Here is a 16731-nt window from a genome sequence, read left to right as displayed (position 1 = left end):
ACTCCTTCTACATTTCCTATTGACTAGTTTTACCTTTTACCTTTAGGTCTTTAATCCCTTTAGAGATCACCTTTGTATTTCATATTCAGTAGGCATCTTTCTTTCCTTTCTTTTTTGGTGAGCTAGTTTTTATAATGCTTCACTAAACAGTTCATGCTTCCCCCCATTTATTTGTGTTACCACCTTTATTGTATATCAAATTCTTACAAACACCTTTGTCTCTGAGCAGCACTCTTCTTCATTGGTTTTTTGCTTGTTCTTTTGTCATTGTCCCACTTAATTACCCTGGCTTTATAGTATGTCTTAATATCTGGCAGGGTGAGTTGCTTTCTTCTACCACCCCTCATCCACCATGGAACACACTTTTAAGGTTGATCTTACCATCTGTAGCCCTTTATCCCATGTATGGTTGAGAGTAAGTTTATCAGGGTTCTCTTAAAAAAACAAAAACCCTCAAAATAACAAAAAACTAGAATTTTCTTAAGAATTCCGATATCTTTTTAGTATTAGATTGTCTCATCCATATCCTTGTATTTATTCAGATCATATTCTGTATCTTTTATTACAAAGTTTTCTTCTTGGTTAATTCCTCTATATTTGTGTTGCTGTTGTGAATAGTATTTTTTATTGTATTTTCTGGTTGGCTGTTCTTGATAAAGGAGTACTACTGATTATTATTTTTTTAAAGTTGATCTTGTGTCCAGAAACCTTGCTACTCTTATTGTATAGTAATTTGTTCTGTTATTTCTCACATAGCCCCAAAGATCTTATCTGCAAGTGGCAGTTTTAACTCTAATCTTCCACGTTACACCACACTGCGTGTTTATTTTTCTTTCTTTGTAACATTAGCCAGGACTTTCAATACTGTGTTAAACGTTAGCATTAAAAATGGGCATCCTTGTCTTATTTCTTATCTTAACCAGGAATGAGTATGTAATCTCTTCATTAATGTGTCTGTTTGTGATTTATTATGACCTTTTTTCCTTTATCAATTCAGATGGTCTTTTGACTTTTTCTTTGAATCTACTAATTGTATATTAAATATGGTTTTGGAAACCTCAGTTGGGCAGTTAATATTTTATTTAGGGTCCTTATTTATTAGTGAAAAGAGCTTGTGTGTGCCTGTACACACACACACACACACACACACACACACACACACACTCACTCACTCACTCACTCACTCACTCACTCACTCACTCACTCTATCCCTGATTTTAGAGTCAAGATTTCAACTGCCTAGAAATGAACAAGATAGCTTTTACTTTTTTCTTTGTTTCCTGGAACAACTTGTATAAGATAGGAATTCCTTGAACAGTTGGTGGAACTCTTCTAAAAATTGACTTGGGCCTTTGGGATTTGGCAACTAGAGGTCCTGGGGAATTTATCCTTTTCCTTTTTTTTTTTCTTTTTTTATAACGTACTAACTGACCTCTTCAATTTCTCTTGTGCCAATTGTGGAGTTTTATGTTCTTCTGAAACTGTATGTGTTTTATCTAGGTTTCAAATTGATTAGTGTATAATTCATATTTTTAAAAATCTGATTTTTCCCTTTCATATTCTGTATTTTGTATCTGCATTAGTTTTGCCAGTTGTCTCAATCTTAATGTTTTGATTTTCCATTTGCATTTTTTTTTGTTATTGCTTTTTTTTTCTGGCTTTAATGTTATTTCCTTATGTGGGTTTGCTCTATTTCCTTCCCAGTTTCTTAATTGCCTGCTTAGTTCATTTAATTTAAAAAAATTAATGTGTCTCTTTTACGGCCATAAAACTTTTTATAAATGCTGTGTGAATAAGTATGAAAATTTATATGCCGAAATCAATAGCTTAGGCATATTAGTTGTATTGTTCAGATTCTCTTTATTTTTGCGTATTGATTGACTGCTTGATCTAACAGTTTTTGGGATGAATGTATAAAAAAATCTTCTTAATTTATCTTTCTCATCCTATAATTCTGTCAGTTGTGGATTGTGTCATAGATTTTGTTTTGTCTGATACTAAGATAGCTGCTCCAGCTTTGTTTTGGTTTTTATTTATCTGGCATGTCTTTTTCCATCCTTGTATCTTACTCTAGTATGATCGTGTTCTTCTTTATTAGTAATTTCAAACTTTACATTTCTTAGAAGTGGTATTGTTTTGGAGTTAATTGCTCTTCTCTTTTCTTATTATCTAATTTATGGTACTTTTTTCTCCTTTTCTGTTTTCCATTGAAAAGATCAAGTTGTCTTCTGCTGGTTTCAAAGTTAATGCATTTTGTTTTTTGTTATTATGGTAAAATGGATCATAACCTAATACCTCAGTTTATTTACCCCTATTGATCTGTTAAATTCACCAATAATATACTTCCTCTAGGCCTCTTTTTTTTTCTTTCAAGGCAACAATAAAATTTATCAAGATATTTTTGATTCACCCATATGTTATATAGCATCTGGGTTTTTTTTTTACTTCCTCAAAATTATTTTTCATGAATATAATATCTGTGGCATACTTCCTAAAGCCTCATATACATTATACAGTTTTTATTTTGCCTTCATATCTGAAAATTTTAAGTTCAAAGTTCTTAAATATCTTAAAAATTCAGTTTTTCTTGTCTACAGTGTTCTCTTTGAAACCCAATATCCCTCTGATACCTTTTCCTTTGTAGGTTGTTTGCTTTTTCATTGGATATCTTTAGAATTTTCTTCTTTCTTTGATAGTCATCAATCTCATTAACGTGTCTAGTGGTTCGAATAAGGGCTTTCATGTTTCTGTAACTGAGAAATTCATTACCCTCATTTCCTCAGATATCCACCTCCCTTCTCTTTTTCAGCTATTGTTTCATTTGGCACCAGTGCCTCCATGTCTCATAGCTTTTCTGTCTGTCTTTCCTGCTGCCTTTCTGAAGAGGTTTTAAACCTCATGGATTTTTTCTTCAGTTGAACATACCTTGTTTGTCCAACTTTTGGTTACTTTAGTTAACTGTATTTTTCATACTTAATATTCCCACCTTGTTTTAGCTTTCTTGGTCTTGTTTCAGAGTTAAGATGTATCTTTCTTCAACGCTTTAAATGTATTTACATTCTTGTTTAAATCCTTTGTTTAATAATGCTTCAGATGCTAAATATTTCATTCTTTCATAGTGCTCTTCAAGTGTCTAGTTATTTTGGCCTTATACCTCCAGCACACTGGGCGATATCAGTTGCTCTAGTAATAAGTATTAAGGGAGGAATGGAGATTAGACTTCCGTCTGTAACAGTCTCATGGCGAAAGAGAAAGGGGACTGGTTGAGCCTAAGGAGAGCTCCAGTCACCTCAGACTCAGACTTGGCTGACAATTACAGGCAGTTTTCTTGGCTGCTTTGGGAGGAGCCAGTCTCCTTTGGTTGTAATCCATTGTTCCGGGATTGGAGGAGGTGGAAGAGTGAGTGCTTATGGGCTCTGAGCCAGTCCAGCTTTCATCAACTCTTCATGTTATCCTAGGAGCAATGGCACTGGGCTCTGTGAAGGGTGAAGGGGACAGGCAGTGAGTGTTGAAGGCAAGTGTAGAACTTTAAAGCTTTTCTGCAAAAAGCTTTCTTCCACCTTGTCCTCACTGCTGCCCACTCTGGTCACCACCACCCACCTACCCCCATCCCTGCCTTCCAAGTTGCAGCTCACCCTGTCTGTACCAGTGAAAGACAACCTTCAGTCTTACTCAGAAATTGCTCATGGTGTGATGGTGTGTGTGAGTGTGTGAGAAGTAGTTGTTTGCTTCATGGTTCTAAAGTTTCCAGGGTTGATTTTTTTTTTTTTTTTGAGATGTGGAGTTGCAGGGAGGCTAGCTGACCAAGCTATTTCACCACCTTGACAACATCTTAATTTTAATTGTAAGAAATAAGAGTTTGTATTTTAGGTTTTTGTTTTTGTTTGTTTGTTTTTACTTCTGATTACCTTAACTAAAGTGGTTAAGTAGAGAATTAATTTGCTTTACACTAATCTGTGTATGGCAGGAAATTCTAACCTGGATTTTGGATCTGTTGTACAGATTCCCTGAACTTACGGAACTTTTGAGTGTGAACATTTTGGTGTGGTAGAGGGATTCATAATTTTAATCATTTTTTGAGGGGCTCATAAACTAGGTGTGTATAACCTTTAAAAAAAATCTATGCCCTATAGTGAATTGTATATGAATTATATCTTAGAAAAGCTGTTATTTTAAAAATGTACGTCCCCTCTTCATAAAATTTTACATACTTATTTAATGTAATTTCAAATTCCAAATTAAATACTGAGACTAAAAAGAAAATAACGGTGTAGGATACCATTCTTTTTCCAAAAACACATATGCTCCCCTTCTTTCCCCTAATAATTGACACAGGTGAATATGCAGTTGACCCTTGAATAACACAGGAGTTAATCAGTAGTCATCCCCCTGTGTCTGCGATTCCTCCATCCATGGATTCAGTCAAGCACAGACTGTGTAGTACTCTAGTATTTACTATTGAAAAATACCTGCATATAAGTGGACCCATGCAGTTCAAACTTGTGTTTCAAGTGTCAGCTGTACATATTTTATTTATTTATTTACTTAATTTGGCTGTGCTGTGCTACTTGTGGGATTTTAGTTCTCTGACCAAGGATTTGAAGCTGTGCCCCCTGTAATGGGAGCTCGGAGTCCTAACAGCTGGCCCTCCAGGGAATTCCCTCAATTGTACATATTTTTAAGAATTATTCAGGTTATTGTTAGGATGGTTAGTCCATGACTTTTCTTTTTTTTTTTGGCGGTACGCGGGCCTCTCACTGTTGTGGCCTCTCCCGCTGCGGAGCACAGGCTCCGGACGCGCAGGCTCAGCGGCCATGGCTCATGGGCCCAGCCGCTCCGCAGCATGTGGGTTCTTCCCAGACCAGGGCACGAACCCGTGTCCCCTGCATTGGCAGGCAGACTCTCAACCACTGCGCCACCAGGGAAGCCCAGTCCGTGACTTTTTAACTTTTAGACTGCATTTTACAACTGAGATGCCAGCACTGACGAGCCCAGTGCTGAACTTAATTACGATGAAAGATTTAGGGTTGGTGATACGGTTTACATTTTCTTATCAATTTACTGTACCTGGTTAAATTTCCTCTTTTGAAATGTTTTATGGTCAAGAGGTCTGTGTATTTATATCTCTTGAATTTTAATTACTTTGAATGTACCTTTTGCTTCAAATAGGAAAGCTGTTACTAACTTTTATGCTTCAATTTCAGTATGCTAAAAGAAGTGTTACTTGGGTTTTACTGTGATGCTATATAACTGGTGCTTTCTAACCTTTCAGCTTGCCTAGGGTAGTTAAAAGACGCGTGAATGCTCTCAAAAACCTTCAAGTTAAATGTGCACAGATAGAAGCCAAGTTCTATGAGGAAGTTCATGATCTTGAAAGAAAGTATGCTGTTCTCTATCAACCTCTATTTGATAAGGTAATGCTTTCTAATACTTTGTTTTTTTAATGTAAAATTCAAGAAGATAATAAAGCTCTGGAAATATAAACAAACTTTTGTTAGAACTGTCAGCAAAATGGTTATTAGAGGAATTTGGGAGAACTATCGATAATAGCAATTCAAGTTGTATGAATTAATTAAATCTTTAAGCATTCTTAATGAGGGACATCTAGTTTTTAGCTTCGATGCCAGTGTTTTTATGCAAGTTTTTGTTTTTAATCATTTTAGCGATTTGAGATCATTAATGCCATTTATGAACCTACAGAAGAAGAATGTGAATGGAAACCAGATGAGGAAGATGAAATTTCGGTTGGTATTAACTTAAATTTAGTGTGTTTTTATACCTTGGAAATAATTATCTTTATTGTGAGATGGATAGTGAGTGCAGATGATCCACTGTTAGCCCAACTCCACCTGTACCCAAATTCACCTTTTCCTTGCATTTTTATAGCATTTAAAGTTTATAGATTCATATAAACTTTTCGTTTGAACTTCATGATGACATACAAAAGGATTGTTCCCATTTTTAAAGTGCAAATGGAGGTCTCTAAATGTCCTGCCCACAACTTACAGATGGCAGAGCTGTGATACAAATCCAGTGCTCTGTTACATGACCTGTTTCTCCAGCATTGATGTTTTAACATTGGTGATTAAGAGAATATATTTTGATTAAGAGCACCAATGGGTGAGGCAATGGACAGGGTTTATATTTCTTTTGCTTTTCCTCTTTACTGTGCTTAAGTCTTATTTTTTTTTCCTCTTCTCTCCCATGAAGCTGAATTTTTTTTCCCACAGCTCATGGTCCTAGTGGCTTTCTTTTTGGAAGGGGTATGGTAGTAGAAATATTATGGAAGTAAGGTCTGGTATGGGTAACAGCAGTGTTTACACAATTAGACTAGAACTTCTTTGGCTAAATGTTAAAATTAGTCACTGAGGGTTTGTTGGGTTCTCTGCCACTGCATGCAAGTTAAGGGGATGTGAAAAATTTTATCAAGATGTCTAATCTGGGTATCCAGTAATGATGAATGCTGTCTTTTATTAAGGAGGAGCTAAAAGAAAAGGCCAAGATTGAAGATGAGAAAAAGGATGAAGAAAAAGAAGACCCCAAAGGAATTCCTGAATTTTGGTTGACCGTTTTTAAGAATGTTGACTTGCTCAGTGATATGGTTCAGGTAATTTTATTCATAAAAAACCCAGTTTACCTCAAAGGGTAAACCTTTGAAGTTTAAATGGCTCTGATGACTAGTCTCTTTATTATTGATTTTTATAGAATGATTGCTTTCTTCTTCTTTTTTTTTTTTTTGGAGAGGGCCCATGCCACGCCATGCGGCTTGTGGGATCTTAGTTCCCCAATCAGGGATCGAACCCGGGCCCTTGGTAGTGAAAGCGAGGAGTCCTAACCACTGGATCACAAGGGAATTCCCATGATTGCTTTGTTTTGAAAGAGCTGTTACTGGTAGAAGGAAAATTGCAGCTCTGATTAATGTAATCAAATAAATTATAATTTGTTTTCAAAAATTAGATAATGAAATAGTCCCTTTGGTAATTGCTTATCTCACTGTATGATGCTTTCTCATATATCCCTGTGCCTTCTGTTTTTAGATGTGGAGTGTGGTGGTAGGATGGGGGAGTTTCAGTTGTCCTACCCCAGAGACCTTTTCAGTCTGAAACAACTACTCCAAGGGACATTTGTATTTTAAAAGAATACTGTAAAAATATTTACCTATTTTAACAATTGTCATTTTCCCTGGGAAACTGACACAGATGTCACCTTCTCTGGGAAACTTTGCCTCTCCTAATCTGAATCATTTCTTGAGCCGCTATCATCTGCATTGTAGTACTTGTTACCTTGTATTGTGATTGTTGGACGTTAATGTCAAGAAAAAGAAACTGTCTCAGAACAATGACTGCTTACTGCATTTCTACTTTTTAGCAAAGTAGAAAAGGAACAAGCAGCTGGAAAAGGCAGCAATTAATGATTGGGGAAACTTTTTTTAAAAAATATTTTTGGCTGCACCACGTGACATTTGTGGTATATGCATCTTTAGTTCCCCAACCAGGGATTGAACCCGTGCCCCCTCCAGTGGAAGCGCAGAGTCTTAGCCACTGGACCGCCAGGGAAGTCCAGATCTGGAAACATTTTTAAAGCAAACATGAATTATTTAGACTTGATTTTGAACTTTTCAGCCCATTCAGTCTGTATAATGATGTAGTTCTCTATTTAGTCACCTTTTTTCAGCCAATGGTGATAGAAAGTAGAACTAAGTAAACTAGCTTCAGTATAAGGCATAACCTGGAGAATTAAGTCTTTATGGTTCATAATAGTACATAAAACTGAACAATAAAATGTCTGTCAGTTAAGTGCTTATTGTCTAATAACAGAACACTAGTATGCCATTCAGATACTCATTTTAATTTTTTTTCTTATTTTTATCAAATTAATTTTTTTTTTAATTTGAAGGAACATGATGAACCTATTCTGAAGCACTTGAAAGATATTAAAGTGAAGTTCTCAGATGCTGGTCAGCCTATGGTAAAAATTTTGAAATATTTTCAATTTTGTAGCATTAGCTGTTTACAAGTTGATAAATGGAACTTTCTAAAGAAAGGTGACATTCAAGGGTTAGACATGGGAGTGGGAAGAAATTAAAACTGATACTTAATTGATGGTAGGAAATAAATGTTTGGATGTTGACAGTTGTGATGCAGTATTTATTCCTTTTCCTCCCTCTGTAAACTATTTTTGAAATATAGTCAATTTTTGATCCTAGATTAAAATGTATATAAAAATAATAGCAAAGGAACATGAATAAGAAAATGCTTATTCTGTATTAAAAGACATGTGTCTGGGAATTAAATAAAACAAAAATGTTAGAGGGCTCCCACTTACCCATTATGAAAGATCAGCCAACGGCTTCTCTCCAAAACCATCAATATTATGTAAAGCATGGGCAAAGGCTCTGTAGGCTATTAGTTCTTATATTACATGTGATATGGTTGGGCTTTTTCTCTGTCAAGCTAGGTTCTAGTCTAAGGTTTAAAGCCCTCTCTGTGGAGATGGGGGGGGTGGGGGGTTGGTCAGTTTATTCAGCTCTACCTAACCTATGTCATAAACATGTTACTAAATAGTAGTGTTAGCTGAACTAAGTTTTATCAGTTTATTTTGTGCCACATTTTGCTTTTAAGATACTTCGGGATTTATCTGACCCTTTCTTTCCCAGAGTAGGACTTTGTCACTTAAGATTTTATATGTTTATAAAAATCATAGATTAAGCTTTATTTACTGAAGCATTGAAATTTATCATGTAGGAATTTAATTACTTTTTATGATTTTTCTTTTTTTTTTTCCTTTCTTTTTTTTTTTTTAAGAGTTTTGTCTTAGAATTTCACTTTGAACCCAATGAATATTTCACAAATGAAGTATTGACAAAGACATATAGGATGAGGTCAGAACCAGATGATTCTGATCCTTTTTCTTTTGATGGACCAGAAATTATGGGTTGTACAGGGTAAGTTTAATTTTATTACTTTAACAGAGTGTTATATCTGTTTTTACTTCACTTACGATTTGTGATATTTGGTATCTTCTAGTGTGTCTGCTTAGTACATACATACATTTTTATCTTCAAACATTTCAGTAAAACGTTTGCTGAGAAGGGGTTATTCATTTTCCTAGAATTCTCCATAGACCATTACAGATATTTTTCCAAAGGAGTGTACATTTAAATTTATTGTGAGTTTGTGGTAATTGTAAATATATTTATTGAAAAAGTTTGTTTAGAAATAAAAATTTTCTCTTTGTACTGCTACAAAAAGCTGCACAAATTTCCCCTCTAAATTTGAAATTAAATAGAAATTTAATTAGAAAAATCTCAGCTTTCCTAGCAATTGAAAGTAATGTGTTAATTGTGATAGACCATCTCTCCCCTTTGTTTTGGAAGGTGCCAGATAGATTGGAAAAAAGGGAAGAATGTCACTTTGAAAACCATTAAGAAGAAGCAGAAACACAAGGGACGTGGGACAGTTCGTACTGTGACCAAAACAGTTTCTAATGACTCTTTCTTTAATTTTTTTGCCCCTCCTGAAGGTAAATAGTGTTTTACTTTGGGTATTTATGGTTGTTTTATTGTAAGCTTTGTTTACTTTTTATTCATTTGAATTTCTTTTCTCAATTTTGCAGTTCCTGAGAGTGGAGATCTGGTAAGCTGAATTGTTATTTATTTGTTGAATTGTTTACTAAATATGAAATTAAAGGACTGGTTCTTAAATGTAGGGAGTAGAATAGTTGCTACTAGTATTTTGTTCTGAGGCTTGCAATGCATAGAGGAAGACCTTTACGCATGTGAAAAATTACTCCATTTAAAATGCTTTTGAGGCTTCCCTGGTGGCGCAGTGGTTGACAGTCTGCCTGCCGATGCAGGGGACACGGGTTCGTGTCCCGGTCCGGGAGGATCCCACATGCCGCGGAGCGGCTGGGCCTCTGAGCCATGGCCGCTGAGCCTGCACGTCCAGAGCCTGTGCTCCGCAACGGGAGAGGCCACAGCAGTGAGAGGCCCGCGTACCGCAAAAAAAAAAAAAAAAAAAAAATAGCTTTTGGTGCTTCTACTGAGAAATGGTGAAAGGCTAAAGAGAGTCCTTTCTTCTGAGACTTGCAAATACTGCTGTGAGGGATTCAAGTTTTCAAGACTAGTTTTCTTCCTTATTGAAAATAGAATGTATTAAATCATTTATACTATTTACTAAACACTAACCAGATTGTACTTAGAGTTCTTTGTGTGGTTATTATTCCGATGGAAATTTGGTTTTATATATGTGGTCATATAGCCGAAAACTGTGAAATGTGCCTAGCACACAGCCAGGAATGAGGAACAGCCTTAAAGAAATCTACACAGGCAAGGTAGGCTAGTTCAGTTTTGAATTTGGCTTAAGTCTGTTGCGAAATATTGATGGTACCAACACAATCTTGAGTTATGGATAGAACACCTCTGCCTGTGATTAGAATTCTTTCCTTCAAAGTCTTCCCCCACGACCCTTTGGTGTTTTATTGTTGTTGTTGTTAGAGTGGATTATGTTGATGAATCAAAATAAACATTCAGGAATTCACAGAATAGTTAACTCAGTGTTTAGTATCACAGAACTAGAACTTTAGTATCATGGAATGATTTTAATTTTGAATAATATCAACAGCATTTCTGTGCTGTACTTTGCCATTAAGTAGAAATCCTAGATTGACTTAGTCTTTATCAAGTAGGACAGTATCTCACTTGGCATTACACAGACGCTTGGATGCTGTCTTTTAGGAAGTGTGAAATGATCTTCTCTGGTCTTATGTGCCATATACATAATGTTATTTGGAAAAGCCTGAGATTCTTTCTTGCTGTTATTCCGGTTGGTGTTTTCAGTAATTAATATTTTAAAAAGAAAGTTGTAGTCATATAGCAAAGTTGCTTTTGTAACTTTTAAGCTAGAGAAAACTTAAGCGATAACCAGTATGTATACTGGCCTGCTTATTTTTATTAACTTCTTTTTATTAAAAACCTGTAAACCTAGGGCATATGTAGAGACTGTTTGATCATGCACATGTAAGATAATTTTAAAAGTTTAAAGTTAAAAGTGAAGTTGAGAGTTTCTGCATATGATTTAAATCCAAGTCTCGCATATGCCAAATTAAATAAGTTATTAAATTCTGTGCTTTTATTTTTCTTTAACAGGATGATGATGCTGAAGCTATCCTTGCTGCGGACTTTGAAATTGGTCACTTTTTACGTGAGCGCATAATCCCAAGATCAGTGTTATACTTTACTGGAGAAGCTATTGAAGATGATGATGATGATGTGAGTGAATTTGAATCCAGCAGTGAAATCGTTTGGTGAGGGTGTGATAGTCAGAATCGGTGAGAGGTTTAATGAATAGATGCAATTGTTAAAAAGCAAGACAGAATAATTCAAAATTAGGCTGATTACTTATGTCCTTTTAGATAACCTCCTTGAATTAAGTAGGTCCTTTTAGGATCTTTGGGTTCATTTATTGTAGTTTTTATTTTCCTGCTATTAGGAAGGCTACTTTCTCTGAAGTAGTAAAACTTTACTATGTTGGGTTAGTGTTGTAAATCCATTACACATCTTTGACCAAACAAAACGTAACCTTGTACATTTTCTACTACTGATAAAAATCTTTATTAGGAAGCATGGAATTTTTATCCATAGGAATATTAAGTAACGATTAAGGTAAAATTAGGCTGCTCTCAAATATTTTGTATATCTTTCTTGTTAAATGGCAATCATTCACATAGCCTTTAGGTCCTTTTTGTACAGGCAAGTAATATTTACAGTCATAGTTATCTGATCATACTTCATCCATGATTGTACTGTGTTCTTTATTTTAATTTTTTAAAGTGTCAGGTTTAGATAATGGCACTGAGCTGGGTGATTCCTGAAGCTGTTGTCCTTGTTTTAATTTATAATCAGTCACTATAGGGAATGTATTTTTTCCTCTCTTTAGATATTAGGGGATACAATGGTGGATATTAACTAAATGCTACTTTCAGATGTTTGTTAGTGTCATTCAAATGTCTCCTTTTTTCCCTTTTTTAGTATGATGAAGAAGGTGAAGAAGCGGATGAGGTAATGTTTACCAAATGAGCAAATAATTCTGTTTAACACATTGAGAAGCAAATTGAGTGACTTATGTATTCCTTTGCTATAAATCATTACTCTGTGATATGGGATAAAAAAGTTTTTGGAAAAAAATATGGTTTTAGAATTCTACAGCCAAACAATGTATGTATGAGGTTTCAATAAATAAATTGCAAAACTCAGAACATTTTTTTTATTTCAAATAATTCTGTTCTGCTGCAGGGTTATCAGCTCTTTGAAGAAGTCAAAAGCTGCAGTAAACTTTTTCAACGTTGGCTGCAGTAAATCTTTTCAATAAAACCTGTCTGGATGTCTCAAGTTGTGTTGGGAAATCTTTCATATTAGAAGCTTTCAAATTAAATTGCATTGTCACCAAACTCTGTAATCATGAAAATCTGTTGACTTATAGAGTAACTTGTATTAAATTCTCCCTACATTATGAGCCGTTTCTTCCTATTATGTACCTACTTCATGGATGCATTTTGAACTTTAATATAGGAAGGGGAAGAAGAAGGAGATGAGGAAAATGATCCAGACTATGACCCAAAGGTGAGCAAAATTAGTGCTGCTTTCTGTTAAATTTAAGGCAGGTTAAATATGAGTTAGTGTTTCTTAATGTAAAGTTTATTTTAGTCTATTAAAGTCTTTAATAAATCTCTCCTCACTGGCATTTCAATAGTACATGTAATTTCAATGCACCTTTCCTAAGAAACGTTTATTTTTGGTTCTGACCTTTATTTTTCCTAGTTTCAGGCGAAATAACCCTAGGTTCTATTTTAATGACACATTATCTTGGGCATTTTTTTTAAATGTTTTTTTTAGAAGCACTTAAAATTACTTATTGCTTGTGTTCTTTAGGTTGTTTTCTCCCCAAAGGAAAGCTTATAATAAACATAGGTCAGTTTTTAAATCATCTGAATGCAGGAGTGCACAGGAATAGGGGAGCAATACTCCTAGGTTCTCCCAGTCATCTCTTTGCTCCATATCTGAGAGTCCCAGTTTCTTATTCCTGGGAAGTTGTCATGTGGACTTTATCTCCCACAGAATGCTTAGTATGTTATCAGAATTCATTTGGAACTTCTGGTTTCTCTTTAATGTATTTATTCATTTGCTTGTGCTGTAAAAATATCCAGAAGATACTTTAACCTAGTGAGCAGGTAACAGAGGGTAGTTAAAAAAAAATCAAATATTCTAACAGGCATGAATTGGGGTTAACAGCTAAATATGAATGGAATTAGTATTTTAGAATAACTGATCTATTAAAAGGCAAAAATAATTGGTAATATGACTTAACAAATTGCTTGGCTATTTTAAGATGATAGCTTAATGTTTTCACTTTATGGAGTTCATTCTACAATGTAAAATTGGGGCTTTTATTTTTTAGCATTTTTGTGACTTGGTAATATTTGAATAAATAATTTGCCATCATTTAGTTTTTTAAATTTGGCAGAAATTTTGACAGAACAGTGAGATAATGTGATAATTAAGATAGTTAACTACTATTGAAAAATAAATTGAAGCAGGTAGAAAAAGATAGATTGACTTGTTGTTTTCCTTTAACAGAAGGATCAAAACCCAGCAGAGTGCAAGCAGCAGTGAAGCAGGATGTATGTGGCCTTGAGGATAACCTGCACTGTAATAGCCTAAACACAACTATTATTTACTTACAGCCTTATGTTTTTGTATTTTCTTGGTAGACTCAAGTTTTTTTTTAAAGGAAAGGAACTGATATTTTAAAGACCAAATTTGTTCTACTTAGCATTTTAACTAGTTTTTCTGCCAGATACATTGAATGCACAAATTCTCTCACGCATGTTTGTTCATTGCTACATATTTGGTTCTTCCTGGAGTATTTTTATCTTGTAACTACTAGATTACAGTTATGAAAATGAACAGAACTGTGAAATGAACCAGATTTTTTGTCTTGCTAATTTTTTTCCTGAAGAACCAAAGTATTTTTTCAGCGGGTAGTTGAATGGGTTTAAGTTCGCTTGCACTAGCTGTGCCTTTCATTACTTTGTTACAGAAATACGGTGACTTATACTAAGACAATTCATCATTTAAAAAACAATACTTGTCAAGACAAGTATATGGTTAAGAATTTCCAGTAAGACCACACCTGATAACTTAGATTGTTAATGGATTTTTGTATTTCAGGTGACAGTTACTATAAAGAAATCTTATTAACTAATAGTATGGTTATTGGTTACCACAGGGAGGTGAATAAAACCTAGTATTTTCAGAAGTTAAGTCTCATTATTTTTATTTTAACTGTACTTTTAAAATTTAACCTCCATTAACTAAGCATCTTTTCTTTGTGGTAGGGTCTACCTTCTGCTTCCCTGGAAAGGATGAATTTACATCATTTGACAAGCCTATTTCAAGTTTTTTGTTGTTTGTTTGCTCGTTTTTGTTTTTGCAGCCTAAAATAAAAATGTCAAATATAATTTTAGTTCTCCAGAGATAATGTCTTAATTTTGTACTAATTCAGGTAGAAGCAGAGGCCTAGCTTAAATTATGTACCCAGTTTACCGCATTATTGAAAAGGGTGCCAACTTTGGAAGAGGTACTACATCTACTAATGAGAGAGTATTAAAAAAGAAAACAAAATCTTAAATGATTTAACGTTTTTAATAGAAAGATTAAAAGGGTAAATTTTATTTCCTTTGGTCAGAACTAGACAAAAGGCCCCAAGCCTCTACAGTTAATTCCAATTCTTATTCCTTAAAGTATGAGTGTGTCATTTACCCACGCCTTTTGTTTTACTATCTATTAAAATGGGTAGTAGTTTACTTAACTACCTCACAGATGTGTTAAGGCATATTAAGTTAAATTTTATGAAATGTTTCTCAGTCTCATCAAAGCTCAAAAGTTTGGACCTATTTGTACCACAAGTATGTGATATTCAGCATTTTATTTATACCAAGGTCTGATAGTTAAACTGGAAAACAAAGATTAAGGACCTTTATTCTGGATCCGGTCAGGCAACCCTTGCAGATCTTTGTGTGGCTCCTATTTTAATAGAAGTGGATGGATGAGCAACTGTTTGAAAAGGTCCAAGAATTTTTTTTCCAGCTCTTTTAATTATGACCATATTGTAGTAAATACTGTAGATATCATGGGACTAAAGTAGAAATAAGACCATTTTTAGACGGGGGGAAATGCCATTAAATTAGAGACTGTAGAGCCACGTTTAAAATACCTCAGGCTAATTACTGTTACTTTTGCGGATGAACTTTAAAGCTTTGACAGTGAGGATGGACTAATTGGGTTGTAATTATAGGAAGGCCTTAGAGTTCCTTCTATATTATTAACTACTGGAAATCCTTAACCAATTGCAGTAGCTTATGGGGGGGAAAGGGGAAAATGCCATGAAAACACCTGTTTTTCCTCTTTATTTTCAAAATGATTTTGGTTGTTTTGATTAGACATTCTGTGACTTTTTTTTTTCTTTTGTACCCATAGCTCACCTGAACACAGCTTTTTCTGAACTTAAAATTTTTAATCTAAAGATAGAATCCCATTTTTAATGAACTTAAAGAAGTAGCAAAATCACTATTTTTTTTTTTATTCCTTTAGGAAATAGCTGTTGCCAAAGTGAAGAGGTAGATACTATTTCATCTTGTTATATAAGGGGGAATATGGTTTGCAGAGGAATTGTTTTTTTAAATAAAGTTGGAGTTTCAAGGGATATCAGTGTTCATCTATGCCATCTTTCCAGTTTCAAAATGGTTCTATTCCATTCTAGAAATTTGACGTATGTAATTTGAAATCCTTAATAAAACTGCATTTAATTTTATAAAATGTACTGGTGATATTTTGGGTGGTTTTTAAAAAAGAATGAGTATATACTTTTTTTTTTTTGAAAGAGTGGAGAGTAGAGATGTTTTGAGTAGGCTATTCAATGCTTAGGCCATGATGGCCTGTAAAATGTGTCATTTTAAGAGCAACCTCCCAAGCTCTGCTAAATCATGTTTGTTATTGGAAGACTAGACAGAAAGGAATTCCCTAGTTCTACAGATTATACTCTGAGTTAACTATAGATGTTTTTGAGGCCCTTCGAATTTTGTCTTAACATTTTCAGTTTATAGTATTCTCTAGCCCAGGCAGTGACTACCAAGAAATTCTCTATTTCTCTCTAGAAATGGTAAAATCCCATATGATCACCTGTAAAGTAATGCTTAAATTTTTTTTTATTCAAATATGGTTATAAGCAGAGAACAACAGTTCCATAAATTGATTGGTTTTTACATTAACATGGATCTCTGAACGTTATTTTATCTAGTTCACTGAAGCTGTATTAGTATTTATGTGACATAAAAATGTCTTAATTGTGTGGAATTGGCTTACAGAGTAGTGCTTTAAAACGTGGGATTCTACCTCTGTTTCCTTTTTAACACATTTAATAACAACACGTAAACCTTAAAAGGACACATTAGCTTTGATAGAAACATTTTAATTATTCTGTGAACGGGTTAATGGTATTCATTGGTGTATTTGATAAGGCCCTTAAGATAACTGAATTAACTGTATATTTCTGCTGCTTGTAAGACAGTGAATTTGTGGGTTATCTGAGTTGTAGGCCATTCCCATCATTGAAAATAAAAATAAAACTGAATCATTGTAAAAACCTTATTGTACCATGCAGAAATATTAAACTA

The 16731-nt window shown here is 34.3% G+C and overlaps 1 protein-coding gene across 9 annotated transcripts in view; it reads left to right on the top strand.

Annotated features, from left to right (window-relative positions):
- Window positions 1-14522, top strand: part of NAP1L1 (nucleosome assembly protein 1 like 1) — a 33270-nt gene extending 18748 nt beyond the window's left edge. For 4 of the 9 annotated variants that reach the window (XM_067697391.1, XM_067697388.1, XM_067697390.1 and 1 more), the window contains 11 exons: window positions 5273-5414; window positions 5664-5744; window positions 6479-6607; window positions 7897-7968; window positions 8805-8944; window positions 9377-9522; window positions 9616-9635; window positions 11147-11269; window positions 12029-12058; window positions 12569-12619; window positions 13634-14522. In XM_067697391.1, coding sequence (XP_067553492.1) covers window positions 5273-5414; window positions 5664-5744; window positions 6479-6607; window positions 7897-7968; window positions 8805-8944; window positions 9377-9522; window positions 9616-9635; window positions 11147-11269; window positions 12029-12058; window positions 12569-12619; window positions 13634-13669 — 970 coding nt within the window. In that variant the 3' untranslated portion in view covers window positions 13670-14522. Of the gene's footprint in view, window positions 1-5272; window positions 5415-5663; window positions 5745-6478; window positions 6608-7896; window positions 7969-8804; window positions 8945-9376; window positions 9523-9615; window positions 9636-11146; window positions 11329-12028; window positions 12389-12568; window positions 12620-13633 lie in introns of those variants that run through there. The other 5 variants (XM_067697384.1, XM_067697383.1, XR_010932496.1 and 2 more) reach the window with 5 other exon arrangements.
- Window positions 14523-16731: the final 2209 nt, after the last annotated feature.

Source organism: Pseudorca crassidens, chromosome 11, assembly GCF_039906515.1.
Source record: "Pseudorca crassidens isolate mPseCra1 chromosome 11, mPseCra1.hap1, whole genome shotgun sequence".
Lineage (NCBI taxonomy): Eukaryota > Metazoa > Chordata > Mammalia > Artiodactyla > Delphinidae > Pseudorca > Pseudorca crassidens.
Note: the sequence above shows the minus strand (reverse complement) of the source record. Positions and strands in the feature narration are given on the sequence as shown.